Genomic DNA, 20209 nt, shown 5'->3' with positions numbered 1-20209 from the left:
TGCAACCCATTGATTTTGGCTGTGCTGATAGAAGCCAAAATTCTAAACTTCCCAGTTCTCTACTACAATCTCCGCTGATTGGCAGTAGCTATCTACGATTTTAGACAAAGGACCTCTAATTAAATTCCTTTAAATTGGAACATCAGTAAACCTGAGATCTCAGCAGCAAAAAAAGCTAGGTATGCTTGCAGAAGCAACTTGTTATGCTAGTGCTCCAAGCCCCTCCCTAGCTACTCAGAAGCAATCAAAGTCACACTGCTGAGATCAAAAGAAATAACATACCATTTCAGAAAAGAAGAAAGGTCCTCAATGGAACTGCATCTACATGGAGGGAAGTGTGCAGTGGGGTGCCCCACAGCTCTGTTCTGAGCCCAGTGCTCTTCAACATCTTCATCAATGATTTAGATGAGGGGATAGATGGGGAACTCATCAAATTTGCAGATGACACCAAGCTGGCAGGAATAGCCAACACTCCAGAAGATAGGCTTAAGATATTATAGGAGGATCTTGACAAACTTGAATACTGGGCGCTATCCAACAAAATGAAATTCAATGGTGAAAAAAAGTAAGATTCTACATTTAGGCAAGAAAACTAAATGCACAGGTATAGTATAGGTGGTACCTTGCTCAATAGTAATGTGAGAGGGATCTCAAATCACTTAAATATGAGCCAGCAGTGTGCTGCAGCTGCCAAAAAAGTCAACATAGTGCTAGGCTGCATTAACAGAGGGATAGAATCAAGATCACATGAAGTGTTAATACCACTTTACAATGCCTTGGTAAGGCCACACTTGGAATGCTGCATCCAGTTTTGGTCACCACGATGTAAAAAAGATGTTGAGACTCTAGAAAGAGTAGAGAGAAGAGCAACAAAGATGATTGGGGACTGGAGGCTAAAACATATAAGGAATGGTTGCTGGAATTGGGTATGTCTAGTTTAATGAAGAGAAGGACGAGGGGTGACATAATAGCAGTGTTCCAATATCTCAGGGGCTGCCACAAAGAAGAGAGAGTCAAGCTATTTTTTTGAAGCACCTGAAAGCAGGACAAGAAGCAATGGATAGAAACTGACCAAAGAGAGAAACAACCTAGAACTAAGGAGAAATTTCCTCACAGTTAGAACAATTAATCAGTGGAACAACCTGCCTCCAGAAGCTGTGATTGCTCCAACACTGGACGTTTTTAAGAAGAGACTGGACAGCTATTTATCTGAAATGGTATAGGGTTTCCTGCCTGAGCAGGGGATTGGACTACATGACCTCCAAGGTCCCTTCCAACTTTACTATTATAATTAAATTACAGAGAGGTCCAGAGCAGGGGTCCCCAACCCCTGGGCCATGGCCCACTACTGTGCCATGGCCTATTTGGAACCAGGCTACACAAGAAGTGGGCCCTCTTCTCCCCCCCCCCCGGTCGGGCCTCCCAGCCACTAAGGTTAGAGACTGCTGCTTCAGGGGATACAGTTTATCTGTACCTAGAACAGACCAAATTCAGGCATGGGTATGGGATGGATGGACCACACTGGTCACTTTTATGGATGACCTGGGGTGGATGATGTAAGAATGATCATTGCTGTTCTAAAGGACTTCTCAGCAACCTTCAATATTGTTAACCACAGTATCTACTGGAGCACTTGGATTGGTTGGGTGCTATTTTGGGATAGTTCCCTTCCTACTTGTGTATGTGAATCTAGTTGGTGTGGGAGGAAAGAAGAAGTTAGAACCCTGCACAGTTCATAGTGGCTGCCCTAGTGATCTGTTTTCCCTCCAATCCTGGTTTATGTCTAAATGGAATTGCTAGAAGTCTTCCTCCAACTCAAATGTGATATCTTCGATATGCAGATGATGCCCAGCTATGTATCTACACTCCAAACCAAATGAGGGATGCAGTAAATCTTGTTCCCCTGATTAGAGGCTGTCACAAACTTGACCAGGAAGTGTTTAAGAGGCTCTTTTTTCCCCAGTTATGAAGTAAAATGGACTCTAGGGCAGGTGCTCTGTTTCTTTTCTTTAGTGTAGCTTGCCACAAGACCCAAAGATGGGCCACATTTACATGGCTTGCCAGAAATTTATAAAAAATTAGATTCTTCTGAAAAAAATCTCTGGGGATTGATCACTGTGGCATTATCATTTCCACACTATATAATACTTCATTATTTATGTTGTCACTGTAATATTTTATTCATTTCAAAGTTTTGTATATCTTCAAGAGTTCTAGTTAACTGAGGGGAAAAATAAAATATAAACAAGTCAATAAATAAATATAATTTAAGACTTGGAAATCTATGGTCCAAAAATAATTATGTCAATTTTAGGATGAAGATGTTGTCCCTGACATCATTGTCAAATTCCCTCCTCCTCACAGAGTAAAGTAGAATCCATCCCATGACCAGCTTAGTAGAAAATCCAGCTCTGGCACACATATTCCCCAAACATCTAAGTCTTATGCCAGAAGAATTTTAAGATACAAAATGTGGATCACCTTGGCAGGTTAGATCTATCCTTGCTGTCCATTTTCACTTGAGATTCAAGTAGAAACAACTTGCATCAATCTAAAATGGTAGACTACCTTTCCTCCCAAGTTTAAAATAAATGCTCATTAAATGGCTACGTAGGTTGACCTAGTTCTATTCCTACTAAGTTATATTGTTTATTTTTTTAAGGACGTTATATTTTGGTTAGCATAAAAATCCACACCTACCTGCACTCTGTTATAACCATACCACACAGTCTAAAAACAGCAGTGTTTTGTTTCAAGAGCCCAACTTGGTATTGGAAGATAGCAAAATGAAAATAAAGAATGAGACAATAAACTGCCCATTCCTTCCTTGGTTTGGATGGAAGAAGTCTTATTTCTTAAAAATGTAACATTTTTGTGGTTGCATGATGACAGTAAAAAAAAGGGGGGGGAAACCTCCTTTTCCACTAGATTAAGAAACACAGGGAGCAATATTTAAAACATTGCTTTCTCAAAGGCAAAGAGAGAAATACAATTTGCTTATATGAGTCTCTTAAACAGAAAGCCATAACCCAACAACTTTTAAATGTAAGGCAAACCACAAACAATACTTAATTTGTCATATAGTTAGAACATGAAACATAATGTTACAGTATATCTTTCTTCAAAATGTACCATTCCAGAGTTCCAGCCATTACCTTTAAGCTGGCTAATCTTCTTTCCATTCTTTTGTATTTTATCTGAACATCTTCACTACAGTCAATGAGTAACTGGGAGAAGGATTAACTTAATATGCCAGTATCTTCATGGCTGCCCTAGAATTTTATTAACTTACCCTATCCTTTATTTGAGCTTCACTATGATGCATTCATCATCATCTGTACCCATGGAAATCAAGTTCTATTATGACTTCAACAATTTCCACCCGACACATCTGATTAAGTAAGCCTTTTAATAAATTTTGTTAGCTGGAAAAGGGATATGAGACTCTCTTTTTTGCCACCATGGACTAACATCTTACAAAGTTAACTCCTTAAGGATTTTTTTTCTCCCTGGTATTTCCACAAGAGGGCATCATTACAGGTAGGTTCCAATTAGTGTTTAAAAAAATCCCATGAATTGGTTGTATTATTTGAATTTACACCACTGAATTCAAAGTGATATTTCTAGGGAAAATAGGAAAATTGATGCCAGCTTGAAACAGTCAATGTTTTTACCTACGTTTTATTTATTTATTTATTTTATTTATTTAGATTTATATACCACCCTTTCCTGAAGTATAACAGCAAAAAATTGCTTACAACTTACATTTATTTCTAACAAAGTTATAGAGTAGATAAAGAAATCAAAATAAGAACAAAAATATCTAAATAACACTACTATGTACTTTCTAGATAGATCTCACAAATATTTAAAATAAATAGTCAATAAAAGACAATACACCTGCTATCTTCTATATTCTGCTGTAGTTCTTCAAAATGAGATTCTTCTTTAACAAATGGAACATTCCTTCTCTCATTTTGTACACACAATTAGCATCTAAAACCACAACAGCAACTGTGCAATGCTAGCCTCAGCTGCACACAAACTCACCTATTAACTGAATTTTTTGTTGTTGTTAGCTGCGAAGTCGTGTCCGACCCATCGCGACCCTATGGACAACATTCCTCCAGGCCTTCCTGTCCTCTACCATCTTCTGGAGTCCATTTAAGCTCACGCCTACTGCTTCAGTGACTCCATCCAGCCACCTCATTCTCTGTCGTCCCCTTCTTCTATTGCCCTCGATCTTTCCCAGCATTAGGCTCTTCTCCAGTGAGTCCTTCCTTCTCATTAGGTGGCCAAAGTACTTGAGTTTTAGCTTCAACTGAATTTTAGCTCATACTAAATCCAGATGTCAACGCTGCAACATCAATTGAAAGGTGGCCTGAGCAATCCCTAGTACATCAATTTAGAACTCACACTAAATCAAATATTTCTGTTTGAACTCACACTAATTGCAATCTATCTGTATATCTGCAAATCTTAAGTTTGTTTGTGCAGACCGGTGTGTCGATGGTTAAAAATCTGAGGAAATAATGACATAAAGGTAAAGGTAAAGGTTCCCCCGCACATGCATGCTAGTAGTTTCCAACTCTAGGGGCCGGTGCTCATCTCCATTTTCAAAGCCGAAGAGCCAGCACTTGTCTGAGGATGTCTCCGTGGTCATGTGGCCGGCATGACTAGACGCCAAAGGCGCACGGAACGCTGTTACCTTCCCACCGTAGTGGTCCCTATTTTTCTACTTGCATTTTTATGTGCTTTCGAACTGCTAGGTTGGCAGAAGCTGGGACGAGTAACAGGCACTCACTTTGTTACGCGGCACTCGGGATTCGACCCGCCAAACTGCCGACCTTCTGATCGACAAGCTCAGCATCCTAACCCACTGATCCACCACGCCTTTTTAAATAATGACATAGAGACTATCATATATGTAAAATCATCTATCTTAGTTTCCGCAGCCACCAATTGTAAGTAAACCAAGCTTTTTTAAAAAAAAGAAGTGGGCTTCTTTACATATTCCCAACTACAATTTACAGATGATGAAAAAGTTAACTTTCATGAAGACTTAAGCTAAAATGTAAAATCAGGTATAAGGAATATGCTTGAGATTTCAGTTGCCAAAAAACAGGAAAAGCTATTCTGCAGGAAAGGTTGAGGGAAATGACTCAATAAAATGCAAATAGGTATGTGTTAGTTTTACTAAGTCCAGCTTTCATTATTATGAATTTCTATGGAACAATGGGAAGGGCATGAGAGAATCTAATTAGGAAACTGCAGCTCTAGGCTTAAATGAGATATATCAAGCATGCTGGAGCTAAAAAATTCTTCTACTCTTAATGAATTTAGTAGATAGTTCCCATGTTTTTCCCCCCTGTATCTAGAGGATAGAAAAATATATAACATGCACAGACATATGGGAGAGGGGGGGGGTAAAGAGAGAAATCTAAGGTACGCCCATTAGGTATTGATGCTTCCTTGAGTTAATCAAAATAAAGACAGGATAAAAATCTAATGACAAATAAACAAACACAATTTTAGCCTCCTTTCCATTAAAAGGAATCCCAAAATCAACCAATGATGTAAACCGTACAAATTATAAAAATTAAAACTATTAGAGCAGAAATACATTAAATGACACAACAGCATGATTTTCGCATAAACCTACAACGATATCAACACCTAATTCAACTATATAGCATTCATAACTGGGCAGGGTGGAAATTCACAGATTAGCACATTAGCATTGAAAGTGCCCTTCCTGAAAATGGCAGCATTTTCATTGAGACCTCCCATTTGATCATAATTGTCAGGCAGCTTCTCAAGAGAAAAGGTCATCTAGCAATAATTGGTTCCCAAGACATGCAGGATTTTCGTAACAATACACATACCACCAGTTTAACTCATCAGAATGCAGGTGGGTAGTGTACCTTGTTCAAAATGTGTTCAATGTGTCCAGTGATGGGCTAGTAAATGTTTAAGGACTGGTTTTTCCCAGCTCCGTTGCTAGTGCCCACAACCCCATTAGCCATGGAGCAGCCAAATGGCATGGAAGGCACAGAGACTCAGAACTGCTTTCAACCAGATTGCAAAATTCTAGAAAATGTAACCATTTGCTCTTGTGAATGTGAATGTGTTCATGGTCACTTTGCCCCACTTAGCACCCCGGCCATAGAAATTCTGGATTAGCTGCAGTTTCCAGACCATCTTCAAAAGTAGCCCTAGAATACATTTAATGGCTCCAGTTTTGACCTACTGGCTTATGAATCATAATGGCCAGGTTATCACTACCCAGAAACAGTAGGAGGAAAGAAACAATACTACTATCCTACGGGGCTTACTTGATTCACACTGAAAATTATGGAACTGCTAGGCAACTGCTCCACTGGAAGGAGTTCAACTTTTATCTGGAGCATGCATTTTTCCTTAATTCCCCGTCATCAAAACTGCCTATATAGTCTACGTTATCAAGATTCAGTCTCAGCTTCCTGATCCTCATTCAGCCCACTACTGCATATATACCTCTAACTGGCCTCTCCTGAATGAAATGGTATAAAGAATTACGATACCATTCCAGAACTCCTGATGAGCACCCCAACTACTTCATATATACTTTATTTAAGCCTGAAGTTGGAGAAGGGTCAGTCCATGGTGGCCAATACAGCCTTCTAGGACCAATCTGTAGGTAATCTGAAATATGAGCCTAATGACACAGCAAAGTCAGCAATCTCAATGAAGTACTGTAAAATGTTTGCCATTTAAGAATGGAAGAGAGGCCAGAGCTTCAACTTCATAGCTGCTTCACTGGCATGGTGCCCAGACATCATGTTGGAAAGATATGGATGTGACAAAAGCTGTCTTCCCTGAACTATGGTAGTTAGAGAAAAATGATTGCCCTGGGCCTCCTGCAAAGATAAGCAGAGCCAGTACTGCATGATATATGAACACACTAACAAGGGAAGATTGGATAATCAGGAGGCATAAAGTGCAGCTACTACTCAGTCACATACAACCTCCCCCTTATCTCATTTTGGAGAGGTACAACTAGACAGGCTCACTTATCTGTGTCTGGGCATATCTGAAAGCATTTAATGGATGGCCTCACAAAATGGAGGGACTTGTTATTTATAAAATAGTTGTCAGGGGGGGGAACGGTCACTTACAAATCCTCATTTACCAGAAAGTAAGCTGGTGACGTAACCCCCTGGCTTCTCTCGCTCCTCCAGGAAGCCGTCTTCCTCACCATCTTTGTCTTTTTTTATAGACCGATAGGCACCCTTCCAAACAAAGCACAGCCACTGAATATTTCAATTAATTTATTCATGCCTATGTGAGGCCATTTAAAAAATTAACAATGACGATGCTAGAGATCTGTGCTCTACTTCACATAAAATCAACCTATGCTTGAAACAGAACTTTAGCTCAGTCTAAAAAAAATTCTCTTTTTACTGTATGATTATGTGGGAGTACTATATAAGCTTTCCCATATATTGGATGGATACTACTTGACTACTTTGTAGCAAGATTTGGTGAGATGCTGCTGTTTATGCTTTCCTTCAAACAATCAAAATGTTTTGGAGAAGTCATGTCTCTAGAGTCATCACTACATAATCTTAATTGGTGACAATTAATAGCAATAGCCATCATTCTGCTGTTACTGCTTTAATGGGTATGAAGATCAGAAATAAATAGGAGAGTGAATACTCTATTTGGCTAAACTCAGAAAACAATCTAGATTCATTCCAGAACAATGGATATTTCTGATGCTCTTCAAAAACAACCATGCATATAACATGCAAGAAACTTCCAGCCTATACGTGCCTAAACAACTGGTCCAGCAGCCAAAGGTAAAGGAGGAAAGGAGGGAGAGAGAAATGGGGGGGAATGATCATATGCTGAAAATTATTTCATTTTTATTTTTCTCATTTAAGTTCATCTGCAGATCTCTCACCCAAACTGAACTGTAATTTTAATTAGCACACAAGACTTGCCTCAACAAGCTAGTTTCTTCCTATTTCCTTAACTCAATTAGCTAATCATTTCTCAATTATTTATTTCTCAATTAGGCACTTACCCGATAATTAACTAAGTAGGTAACCTTTGCTAATATGTAGAAAAAAGGAGGAACCTGCCCCACTTTACATCGGGGAGGACTGTGTAGAGAGAGTTTCCTCCTTTAAATTTCTGGGAGTCTACCTCTGTGAAGATCTGACCTGGAAAGTTAACACAACCCAGGTGGCTAGAAAGGCCCAACAGAGGCTTCACTTTCTTAGGGTCTTGCGGTCTACTATAGAGAGCGTCCTCTCGTATGGTATTGTGGTTTGGTATGCTGGTCTGACAGCCGCGGACAGGAAAGTATTACAGAGGGTAGTGAGCACAGCACAAGACATTGTGGGCTGTTCCCTGACACCACTGGATGACATCGCCAGGGCTCGTTGCCTTGGAAGAGTGAGGAAGATTCTCAGGGATGACTCACACCCTGGACGGTATCTCTTTACTCTCCTACCATCCAGTAGGAGATATAGGAATATAGCCAGCCGTACCAACAGGCTGAAAAATAGCTTTTATCCGTGGGCTGTTAGGCTTTTAAATGGGACATAATCTTATGCAGAATTGACTTGGGAGGCCGGTGTGTGATGTAGTTGGTTCACATGGTGTGGTAGGATGGAGGGTTTGTTGTCACTGTGTGTTGGGGGGAGAGAGCACGGGGGGAGGCTCAGCTAATCTCAATGTACACATGTTGTACTTTGACAATAAAGGTTTATTATTATTATTTAGGAAACTGGAGGATGGGGGAGAACTTGAAGGACAAAACTCACTCAACAAAGGCAACCTATTTTTATTTACCGAAAATTATGTACAGAAACAAACTGAACTTCGCCAGTACTAATCTAGGAACGTACTACTCTAAAAAGTAAAGGGAACGGGAAAGGAGTCCCTGTGCATTTTACTCTGCTAGTCATTGCCAACTATAGGGTGCAGCGCTCATCTCCAGTTCAAGGCTATTGAGCCAGCGCTGTCTGAAGACATTTTTTGCAGTCATGTGGCCAGCATAACATCACAGAGAACTGCTATCTTCCCACTGAAGTGGTACCTATTTATCTGCTAACATTTGCATGCTTTTGAACTGCTAGGTTGGCAAGAGATGGGACAAGGATGGGAGCTCACCCGTTGCTCAGATCTCAAACCTGGACTGCTGGCTTTCCAGCCTACAAGCCCAGAGTGTTAACAGCTGAGCTACCACACCACCCTAATCTGAAATGTAAAGGGGGGAGGGAAGGAAAATATGTCTTATTATATAGACTTACTATTAATACAGTTCTACCTAAATTGTGGAGAAAATGCCTGAAATTGTATGAAAAAGATGTGCATTTATAATACTAGTATAAAGAAAATTAGGCATCCATTTGAAGACTGAATAGTGATATGATTATCATGATAACTGAAGCAAAAGTACTCAAGATAATTTCATATAAAATATGTAATTCAACACACGAAAACCATTAATAAATTAAATCTTGCCTCAGGAACCAAACATCTGAATAAAAATATCAATGCTAACCAGTGAAAGAATTTCCAGGAGAGAACTAAGGTAATATCATTACAGGTACTCCTTAAGTTGTGACCACAATTGAGCCCAAAGTTTCTGTTGCTAAGTGAGACATTTGCTAAGTGAGTTTCTCCCCCCCCCCCGGCTTTATTACCTTTCTTGCCACTGTTGTTAAATGAATCACTGCAGTTGTTAAATTAGTAACATGGTTGTTAAGCGACTCTGACTTTCCACTGACTTTGCTTGTCAGAAGGTTACAGAAGGTGGTCACAAGACCCTGGGACACTGCAACCGTCCTAAATATGAGTTAATTGAGAGGTTGCCACAAAGAAGAGGGGATCGAACTACTTTCCAAAGCACCAGAAGGCAAGATGAGAAACAATGGATGGAAACTAATCAAGGAGAAAAGCAACCTGGAATTAAGGAAAATCTTCCCAACAGTGAGGACAATTAACCAGTGGAACAGCTTACCTTCAGAAGTTGTGGGTGATTCATTGCTGTAGGTTTTTAAGAAGAGACTGGACAGTCACCTGTCTGAAATGATATAGGGTCTCCTGCCCAAGCAGATGTTTGGACCAGAAGACTTCCCAGGTCCCTTCCAGCTCTATTTTGATTTGACTGAAGAAAGGTCATAAAATAGGGCAAAACTCACTTAAGAGCAGATATTGAGGAAAAAAGGTAAATGATTTTTCCATAAATACTTATGCTCTAACGTCAGAGGTCCCCAACCTTTTGGGCACCAGGAACCGTTTCTGTGGAGAAATGTTTTCCCATGGACCAGAGAGTGCGTGGTTTTGTGTGCTGCCTGCATCCCATGGATGGGGTTTTGCTTGTTTGTGCGGACCAGTTACTGGCATGCCGTGGCCCGGTACCGGTCCACAGACTGGGGGGTTGGGGACCCCTGTTCTATGTGGAAGAGGACATGCTTCCATTCTAAGGTTAACTTTCCTACTTGAGATAGGAGCTTGGCCAGAGCATACTGCTGTGTGAATCATCTAGGAAGATTATCTTTCAGGCAAAAATGGAAATAAGAGAAATCCTGTATGAGCCACAAATAAGAGAAAAAAGCGAGTCACCAAAAGGGCTGAAAAAAAACCCCAAACTAAGTGCAGCCAAAAAATATCAGAGATGACTGAAGGCAAGAAAATCCACTTGCATCAGTACAGGAGGTCTTGATCTACTGTAAATCACATTCTAGTGATGTTGAGACAAAACATTTTCCTAACTCTAGAGAAATAAAACAGGAATTTGCACTAAAATATCTCCCTCAGGATGCCACAGCAAATGCCTTTCATTTCAAACCTGAGAATAGCAACCTTGCCCCATCTGCAGTAGAAAATAGTGAAATAACACAATTCAGCGGCTTCAGTTGACCAAATAACCAAATGTGGGCTTAGCAATGGGGAGTAAGAGCTTTTCTCACTACTTGCCATTCAGGATTTTAGCATCCAGAAGTTATCTGGACAGAATGTTACAGAACAGTACAGAATGTTCTCAGATTTTTTTTTTACTGCAAATTCCTGTTTTTTTTCTCTAGAGTTAGGAAAACGTTTTGTTCTCAGCTATTACCGTATAATGGAGATGGGGATTGCAACTCCCAGGAAGAGTCTCTTGAATGACACAAGAATGGCAGCAGTGAGGAAAATGAGAATGACCTGGTTCTCTCACCACCACCCCCTCCAAGCTGGGATTCCTCATCCACAGTAACTTCCACAGCTGGAAAACACAGCAGACACAGCTGTTCCTCAAAGGAAGTGAGGTGTAATTCCAGGAAATGTTTATTTTTCTGGGGTCTGATATAATGGGGAATTAAAGCTACCTTCCCAAAGGAGGCTTTATAGAAGGGCACAAATAATATTTCCGTTATGTGATGAACTCTCAAGGGAGAAGATAAAAACGCAACCAAATAATTCTACTGTATTTTTTTCTACTGTATTTTTACTTTTACCAATGAAGAGGCTTCAGACAAAATTATTATTACCTTCTAAAGTGCCAAATGGTGGATCAACTCTGGTATAAGCATAGAATATGGCTTCAAAATTTTTAAAGGTGATTCAATAGATATCTATGCAACAAGAAAGAAATTCTCAGCAGAGAGATATTAGTCAATATAACTGCTAGCACAGAGTGGAGAATAACACAACATCTGTAGGTTACATTTTTCCATCTTCAATACTGGAATAGAACTTCCCCACCTGATCATTTTCAATTTTCCATCTAGACTTCTGGTAATGCCAAAAGGGTTGAATTTACATCCGAATTGGGAAACTCATATTTCTTCAAATCATCACATTCTGTTGCTTAGGAATGAACAGCTAAAGGCCCAAGATCACATGTGGTGCCCTAAATCTCTGTATCAGTCTGCACCTTACAACCTAGCTCAGGGGTAGGCAACCTCGGCTCTTTTATAACTCATGGACTTCAACTCCCAGAATTCCTGAGTCAGCTGACTCAGGAATTCTGGGAGTTGAAATCCATGAGTCATAAAAGAGCCAAGGTTGCCTACCCCTGACCTAGCTGGACTGTATCAGGACTATATCAGGAGAGAATTTTGAGAGAAGCATTCCCCACATCACATCTTTTGCGTGCTTTCCTTTAGGTGCTCCCAGTTAAAGGGAAGTATTCTCAACTTAGAGGAAGTTGTAAAAAAGAAAAGAAGGTGAAATGATGGCTCAGGATGCAGCCATCTTGTAAGTTCTTGTAATTTATTGCATTGGTTTTCAGAACAATCACAGCCATCTATCTATAGGAGTGATAATGGTGAGAGATAAAGCCACCATAACAAGATTTTCAATTACCTTACTGAGAAATAATAAGAGTTTATTAACTGTATGAGGAGCTGTACTATAGTGTACTGAAGAATACTGTGTATCTCATTCTACCAAAGACTCTATGAAAAGATTTGGGAAAGATAATGTGAAGGGTTTTGTGCAATCTTGAGGAACAACTTGACTCCTCTAAGCATTTCTTTCTGACCATGTGCAGTATGTGAGCCCAGTGTGGTTTGTAAATCATAATTTATGACTTAACATACTGCATTAATCCAACTAATCACAGTTTACCAAACCACACATAATTAAGCCATGTTTGGAACCAGCCAATACATCCAGCTTGTTCTCCATGACAGCCTGGAAGTAATACTTTGAGGAAAACTTCAAGGGGGGAATAAGCAAACTTATTTATCTTATTTATCATGTTTTGGTGACAGTAATTTTCTATGGTAGCTATTATTTTACAAGGAGAAAAAGGTATTCAGTTGAGTTACTGGGACCTCCCTTTGTGCCACAGTGGAAAGTCAAGCTGTCCAATTGACAGAGCTTTAGAAGGTAAATTGCAAAGCTATCTCATGGTCATATAAAGCAATCAAGTTGTTGGAGAGCCAAATCCAATGCCATAGATTCTTCAGCACCTATGTCCATAAGCAGGCAGTAGAATACATATGAAGAGTTAGGGGTTTATTCTGGTGTCCCTTTTTATCATTTCATCTATTCTTTGTCAAAGAGACTGTTCGCTCCTACCTTTTTTGTCTGACACACATGCATAGAGAGTCTCCTGGTAGGATTCAACTGGTTAGTGCTAGGCTTTGCTTGTAATGTATTAGCTGTAGATAAATCCTCTTTCTCTTATAGATATAAAGTCTGCTTCACTACCAATAGCTTAGGTCAGATTCCTGCTTTCAGGAAAACTCAAAGGCACAGATAGAAAGCTTCAGCCTACATCAGGATATTCTGGATATTTTGTGACTCAAATCTACTTTCCTCTTTCATAATAAAATCAATTTAGTAACCGGAGACGTGTATGAAGGGAGAAAGTTAATTTCCTGTGGCAAGTTACCATATAGTAAGTGACTACATGGAAGTATCCTGCGTATATTAGAATTACTAAATGAAGTGGTTGACTTTAACATATTTTTTTCTAATAATTATTTATGCCATGCCATAATTTATTTCCCAACCAAATACCTAATATGTGCACTTAATTATCACTACAATTCTACACCAAAATGATTCTGTATGCGGCAGACACAACACTACACATCTAAATGCAGGCTCAGAAAAAAATGTAAGTGGAATGAAATTGCAGAGGTAGCATTTAAACAGAACAGCTGGAGCAGATTAAACACTGCCTCTCTCCTGCTTTGTCCCTGGGGTTGAAAAACTTGCCATTTAGTCAGGAAGCAATTCCATGCTGTAACGTACAATACAGAATCTTGAAATATCAGAAACAAATGACAAAAGATGACATAGAATGCATGTGGTACATGCTCAAAAATTCAGAGCAAAGGTTGTTTTTTATTGGCTCTTCAATGTCTGCCATCATAATATGATTAATATAAAACTCCAAATGTTTATTTCATAAGACTATGGGGCAGGCACAAACTTCATACTTACAACACAACAGCATTCAGAACTAGCCTTAGAATCTGCAAAGGTGAAGGCAGCTTTTAAGCTTATAATAGATGTCTATCCTCCATTATTGTGTCATTTTGCACACATGGCCTGATCTTTTATATAGCATATTAGATCAAAACAATGTGATTTTAACCTATTTTATATGTTTCTCTTCCTTTCTGCCAAATGTATTGATAGGTTATTTTTTTTAAAAAAATCATATTTTATTTTTAAAATATCATCAAGGTTAAATAAGCAACGGCCTTTTTAATAAAGCTAAATACTGTGGTTGCGTGTAAAAATAAACCTTAAACTAGCCAGTAAAGAATAATCTCCTGCTGAGAAAAAGGCAACAATGTACAGACCCAATATGATGTCGTGAGAAATGTATTGTCTTCTAGATGTCTGCATCCAGGATGTAGCAGAGAGGCTATTGACACTGTTCAAAGCCAGTTCTTTCCTTTTGATTCCTATGCATAGAAATTGCAGATCAGAAGAAAGCTTGACAAAAAGCTGTGAGGTTTTAAGCAGGAAGAAACTTGGAAGACAGGCAGTTTTTTTTTTTAAAAAAACAATCCTTCCAGATAAAAGCCATGACACTAGAAAAAACAAAATCTTGAAAGCCAACCATCAGCTACTAGTACTGCTACCTAGAAGGATTTGGATTCTGTGATGAACTATGTTGCCTTCATGAAGATCTCCTGGGAAGAAATAAGCTACAACCTATGAAGGACAAGGAAACAAATATTGACAGGTGCTTTGTCAATCTCATCAGGAGATCATTAAACTAAAAGAAATGGAGAAGGATGGTAAAAACTCATATCCAAATTTGTAGTCAAAGATTGGAAAGCAGAACATAAAGGGAGAAGCAGGCCAAAGTGTGGCTCAAGAGTTTGTAGAGAACTACAATATTTTTTATTTTATTTTTTTATTTTTTTTTTAATTCCATTTATATCCCGCCCTTCTCCGAAGACTCAGGGCGGCTTACAAGCTTAGCAGTAGCCTTTATTCTATGTATATGCCTGCTTATTAGGGCTTTCACACACACCCCAAGCGGCATTATTACAAAGTCAGCTTAATTGCCCCCAACAATCTGGGTCCTCATTTTACCTACCTCGGAAGGATGGAAGGCTGAGTCAACCTACAGTTAATGGTGCTATCGAAACCTCAGATATTGCTATACCAATACAAAGAGTATGGGAAATGAAACTCAAGAAAACAGGAATGGTATAATAGGTATCCCTAAAATTTGGCGGGACGACATTCAGCATTGCAAATATAAATTTAACAACCAGAACGTGGAAATTCTATTGAAAGTGTCTGAGTATGAATTCAATGAGAGACAAGTGATATAAACCTAGGGGTTTATAACAAACTGCCTGGATAGGTGGAAGATATGATGCAATTAGCCTGGAATCTAACTGTGCAACAAATCAGAGGTGCAACAAATTCTAGCTGATCTCATATGTCATAAGATAGAAGAAAGAACAACGGGGGGTCTGCAATTAGGGACCTATTCCTCACCAAGAGAAATTCATTAGTTGAAGTAATAAAGGTACCCTGCAGGAAAGTGATTGTGTTGAATTTGTGACGCCCAGAGGAGGAGTCAGTGAGAAGAATCATAGCTTTACACCAGATTTCAAGAGAGTTGATTCTAATTACAGGTAATCCTCGACTTTCTATTGTTAAGTGAGACATTTGTTAAGTGAGTTCTGTCCCTTTCTTGCCACAATTGTTAAGTGAAGCACTGCAGTTGATAAGTTAGTAAACCGGTTACTAAATGAATCTGGCTTCCCCATTGACTGCGCTTGTCAGAAGGTCACAAAAGGGGATCACATGACCCCCGGGACACAGCAACGGTCATAAATATGAACCAGTTGCCAAGCGTCTGAATTTTGATCACATGATCATGGGGATGCTACTGTGAAAAACGGTCAGAAGTCACATTTTTCAGTGCCATTGTAACTTTAAACAGTCACTAAATGAACTGTTGTAGGGGGTCAAGAACTACCAGTCTCCAGAAATGGTAGGAACTATCAGAAAGGCTCCAGCTCAGGGATATACTGAGGCTTGTGACAGCTATTATGGTAGAAACAACAAAGAGTTCTGTGGGTTGTTCAGAATCCAAAGGAAAGCCAGAAGGGGTATAGGTCCACTGTGAGGAGAAAGTAGTGAATTGGATATGAGCTAATAGTGAGAAAACAAAAAGATCTTGGCTTTTATTTTGCCACCGTCTTCTTGCAGAAAGGTTGGTCATTGTTATGCCACTGGGGGAAGGAGGGATTTGCAGCTGAAGATATAGTGGATAAGCAAAAGGCAAGATAAAACTTAGCCGATTGAAATAAATTCAAGTCTTTAAGGCCACATCAATTACATCCTACCATTCTTGGTCTTCTCTGAGAACTCCTGGAGGATGGTGAAGGAAGGAGGAGTATCCAGCAAACTACAAACTTATGGGCCTAATGTCTATATTAGGCAATGTTCTCGAACAGATTAGTAAATAGCATGTTTGTGAGCACTTGGATAGACATGCTCCAATTAACAGATGCCAGAATGAACTTAGCTTTTTCTCAGATATAATTTTTGGGCTAGTAGAAACGAGGAATGCCAAAGAATCAGGTTACCAGGACCTTAGCAAGCCCTTCACCTTAATAAAATGATAACATAAGGACTAGATCAGGGCTCCCCAATCTCTGGGCTGTGGATCGCTACCGGTCTGTGGCCTGTTAGGAACCGGGCTGCACAAGTGGCAGGTGAATGAGTGAAGCTTCATCTATGCATACGCGGGACCTAGGTTGTACATGAAACCACCATCACCCCCCAGCCAGGGAAAAATTGGTCTTCCATAAAACTGGTCCCTGGTGCCAGAAAGATTGGGGACTGCTGGACTCGATGACACTACCGCTCAATGCATTAACAATTGATAGAATGACTGTACTCAGAGAATGCTAATGAACAGCTTCAGGGGAAATTCTGAACCGAGTGGCATAGAGCTTTGTCCTGAATCCAATGTGTTTAAAAAGTTTATCAGTTATCTTGACTGAGGGATCTGAGACAACACTTATAGTCTGCAAATGACACAAAACTGTGAGGGGTGACTAATATTTTAGATGAGCAATGGGCTGAATGAAGAGGATGGTTTCTGATACGGGTTCTTTATCTCCACATTAATTAGTATTTTTTATTTGGGTTGAATTCATTAATACTAATGTATCACTTCATAGAATTCTATTATATAGTTCCGATCGGCGCTTCCTGATAAATGGGTGGGGAGAATTGAGTTGTCAATGCTCTCTTGACATTTTTGTGGGTGGAGTTCACCAACGCATCACTGCTGGAAGAGACCATCAGCATTAACGTACCAGAAGGATTTATTTTTTAAAATGTATGATAAATTCTGTATGACTCGGGATTAAGAAGAAAGAAAAGGATATGCAATAGATACCCACACCATTCACAAATGTCTTCTGTGACATCAAAGCCATCCCTCTGCCAGTGTTATAAACTGGGTAGTGATGGTATTCTTGTGTGGGTTCAACCTACTGATATACATTATTTATTTAGCATATGGCATACAAAGCCAGGGGAGCTACAGTGCTATGCACTAATATACAGGGTAGTCCTCAATTTACTACCGAGCCCAAAATTCATGTTGCTAAGTGAGAAATTTGTTAAGCGGGTTTTGCCCCATTTTACAACTTTTCTTGCCACAGTTGTTAAGTGAATCACTGCGGCTGTTACCAATTAGTAACACGGTTGTCAAATGAATCTGGCTTCCCCCGATGGCTTTTGCTTGTCAGAAGGTTGCAAAAGGGGATCCCATGACCCCTGGACACTGCAAACGGCATAAAGGTGAGTCGGTGGCCAAGCATTCAAAAGGTAAATCACGTGACCACGAGGATGCCGCATCAGCCGTTAAGTGTGAAAAAGCGATCACAAGTCGCTTTTCTTTCAATACCGTTGTTAACTTCAAACGGTCATTAAGCGAACTGTTGTAAGTCAAGGACTGCCTGTATACAATTATTGTTGGGGTTTTATATATATTAAAAATTTAAAATTTACACAAATATGAGCTGTCACCGGTGTGACTACTGCCTGTCGATGGCCTTCACGTTAGGCTGACACAGGAAATAAAGATTTGTCCCATGTTTGGGGCCTAGCAAGGTAATCTAAAAATAGTTAACAAGCATTTGACATATATCTCCCCTTGCTTCTCAACTAACAAAGCGAGAGAGATCCTGTGGCTTAGAGGTGAAAATAACTGCCTAATGTGCAATCAGCCCAGGTTCAAATCTCAGAAGGGTATGGCTGACTGATGAAAACTAATAAGTTTGAAATGCATATCAGTCTCCCTTAATTCTTTGTTAGCAATTTAAAATGTACATATATGTATATATGTATGTATATATATATGTGTATGTATATATATATATATATGTATGTATATATAGCTCCTCGGCTCAAACTTTTACAACAACTCCCGCTAGACAGGCAAAAAGCCCTTTTCTCCCCATTCCCGTCCCGCTCCGAAGCAAGGCGTGCCAAACGCAAAAAATAGGTCCCCGTGCAAACATTTCGGAGCAACCACCTTCGCTCCGTGGCGGCAACTTCCGAGCGGCCGAGTCCTTAACGACGACAAACGGCAGATGCGCGAACAGACTAAAAGAAGGGAAACCACAACCCTGCCCTGAACTTTACAAAGCTGCCGTCCCGGATCACGGCGTCGCAAGAGGATTTGGGACGCCGACCTCCTCCCGCTGTTCCTAACGGAGCGCCTGCAAATGCGTCTCCGGCCGCTTAGAAGCGGCTGGAGTTGCGCCGGGCTGCCCATCCCCACGCACGCGCGGCCGCACGCGCAACTCTCGCTCGCCCTGACATCCAGGGGACGCGTCGCGCTCTCTCTCTCGCTCTCTCTCTCTCCCCGCCGAGGCGCAGCGGGCTTACCGTCGCTGCCGTACTGCTTGCCATTGTTTGCGCCCATCCTGGAGGCTTCATGCTCTCGTCCTCCTCCTTCTCCCAATAGCCACCATGTCGAAGCTCCGAAGGGTGTGGAAGCGGGGGGGGGGGGCCGGGAAAGGTTTGGACCGGGCAGGAAAGCAGAGACAAAGGGAGTGGGAAAAGACGCCCAGAAATAAAAAAAACAAATAAAAATAAAATAAAAAAAGGCCACCAGTGAAGACGGCTTGAGGGAGGGAGGCAGGGAGGGGGGGCTTTCTGTATCCTTTGAGATGCTCCTTTTCTATGAAGTTTCCCTCCCTCGCAAAAGGAAACCGGAGCAAACCTTGACGAGCCAAAAGCCGCCGAGCCTCTCTCCCCCCCCCCCGCCGCCCAAAGAACGACGAAAGCGACACAAGGACGGTAGCTCCGGTGATAAATCCACGGGGAGGCTGCGGTAGCCCGAGGCGGAAAGGGAAGAATTAGAAAGGGAGGCGCGCGCGCGCTCGTTTTTCTGCAAAAGCTGGCTGAGGAATGGCAGCGTTCTTGACCAGCGCTCCCAACTTCGGCGCGGTCTCTTCCTTCCCGCCACCCCCTTGTGGCCAATCTCGCCTGAAAGTTTTAGCAGATTTGTTCTTCTTCTTTCCCCCCCCCCCTCCACCCCACCCCAGCGCTCAAATCCTGCGCCTCGGACTTTTGTCACCGGGAGGCGCCGCCTCCCCGCCTCAGTCAGTCAGTCAGTCCTAAAAGCGAAACGCGCGCTCCCCGGCGCGCGCCTGAAAAAGAAAAGCGCGAGCAGACAAAACTGCTGCAATTAGAGACAAAGGATGCTCATGCAAATTTTGCAGTCTTCCAACTTTCCCTTGATTAGCAAAGTGATCCGTTCCAAGAAATGTTTTCAATCTCTCTCTCTCTCTCTCTCTCTCTCTCTCTCTCTCTCTCTCTCTCTTTCAAGGAGGCTCGAGAGCATTTATTGGCTGAGCAATTTGGTGAATTGATCCATGCACTTTTCTATAAAATCCTTCTTAAATTGGAAACCATGCGCTCTAAAGTCTAGTTCAAACGATTTTGCATGTGCCTAAGTCCTTTAAAAGGACGCGGTGGCTCAGTGGGTTAGGACGCTGAGCTTGTCGATCAGAAGGTCGGCAGTTTGGCGGGTCGAATCCCGAGTGCCGCGTAACAGAGTGAGCGCCTGTTGCTCGTCCCAGCTTCTGCCAACCTAGCAGTTCGAAAGCACGTAAAAATGCAAATAGAAAAATAGGGACCACTGCGGTGGGAAGGTAACAGCGTTCCGTGCGCCTTTGGCGTCTAGTCATGCCAGCCACATGACCACGGAGAT

At 41.0% G+C, this 20209-nt stretch overlaps 1 protein-coding gene across 1 annotated transcript in view; it reads right to left on the bottom strand.

The window, feature by feature from the left end:
* Positions 1 to 19252, bottom strand: part of FBXL7 (F-box and leucine rich repeat protein 7) — a gene marked incomplete at its 3' end in the record, with an annotated part of 162620 nt that extends 143368 nt beyond the window's left edge. The window contains exon 1 of the mRNA XM_081326000.1: positions 18880 to 19252. Coding sequence (XP_081182126.1) covers positions 18880 to 18916 — 37 coding nt within the window. The 5' untranslated portion in view covers positions 18917 to 19252. The remainder of the gene's footprint in view (positions 1 to 18879) is intronic.
* Positions 19253 to 20209: the final 957 nt, after the last annotated feature.

The sequence above is a fragment of the Vipera berus genome (genome assembly GCF_964194415.1).
Source record: "Vipera berus genome assembly, chromosome: 3".
NCBI classification, from domain to species: Eukaryota; Metazoa; Chordata; class Lepidosauria; order Squamata; family Viperidae; genus Vipera; species Vipera berus.
Note: the sequence above shows the minus strand (reverse complement) of the source record. Positions and strands in the feature narration are given on the sequence as shown.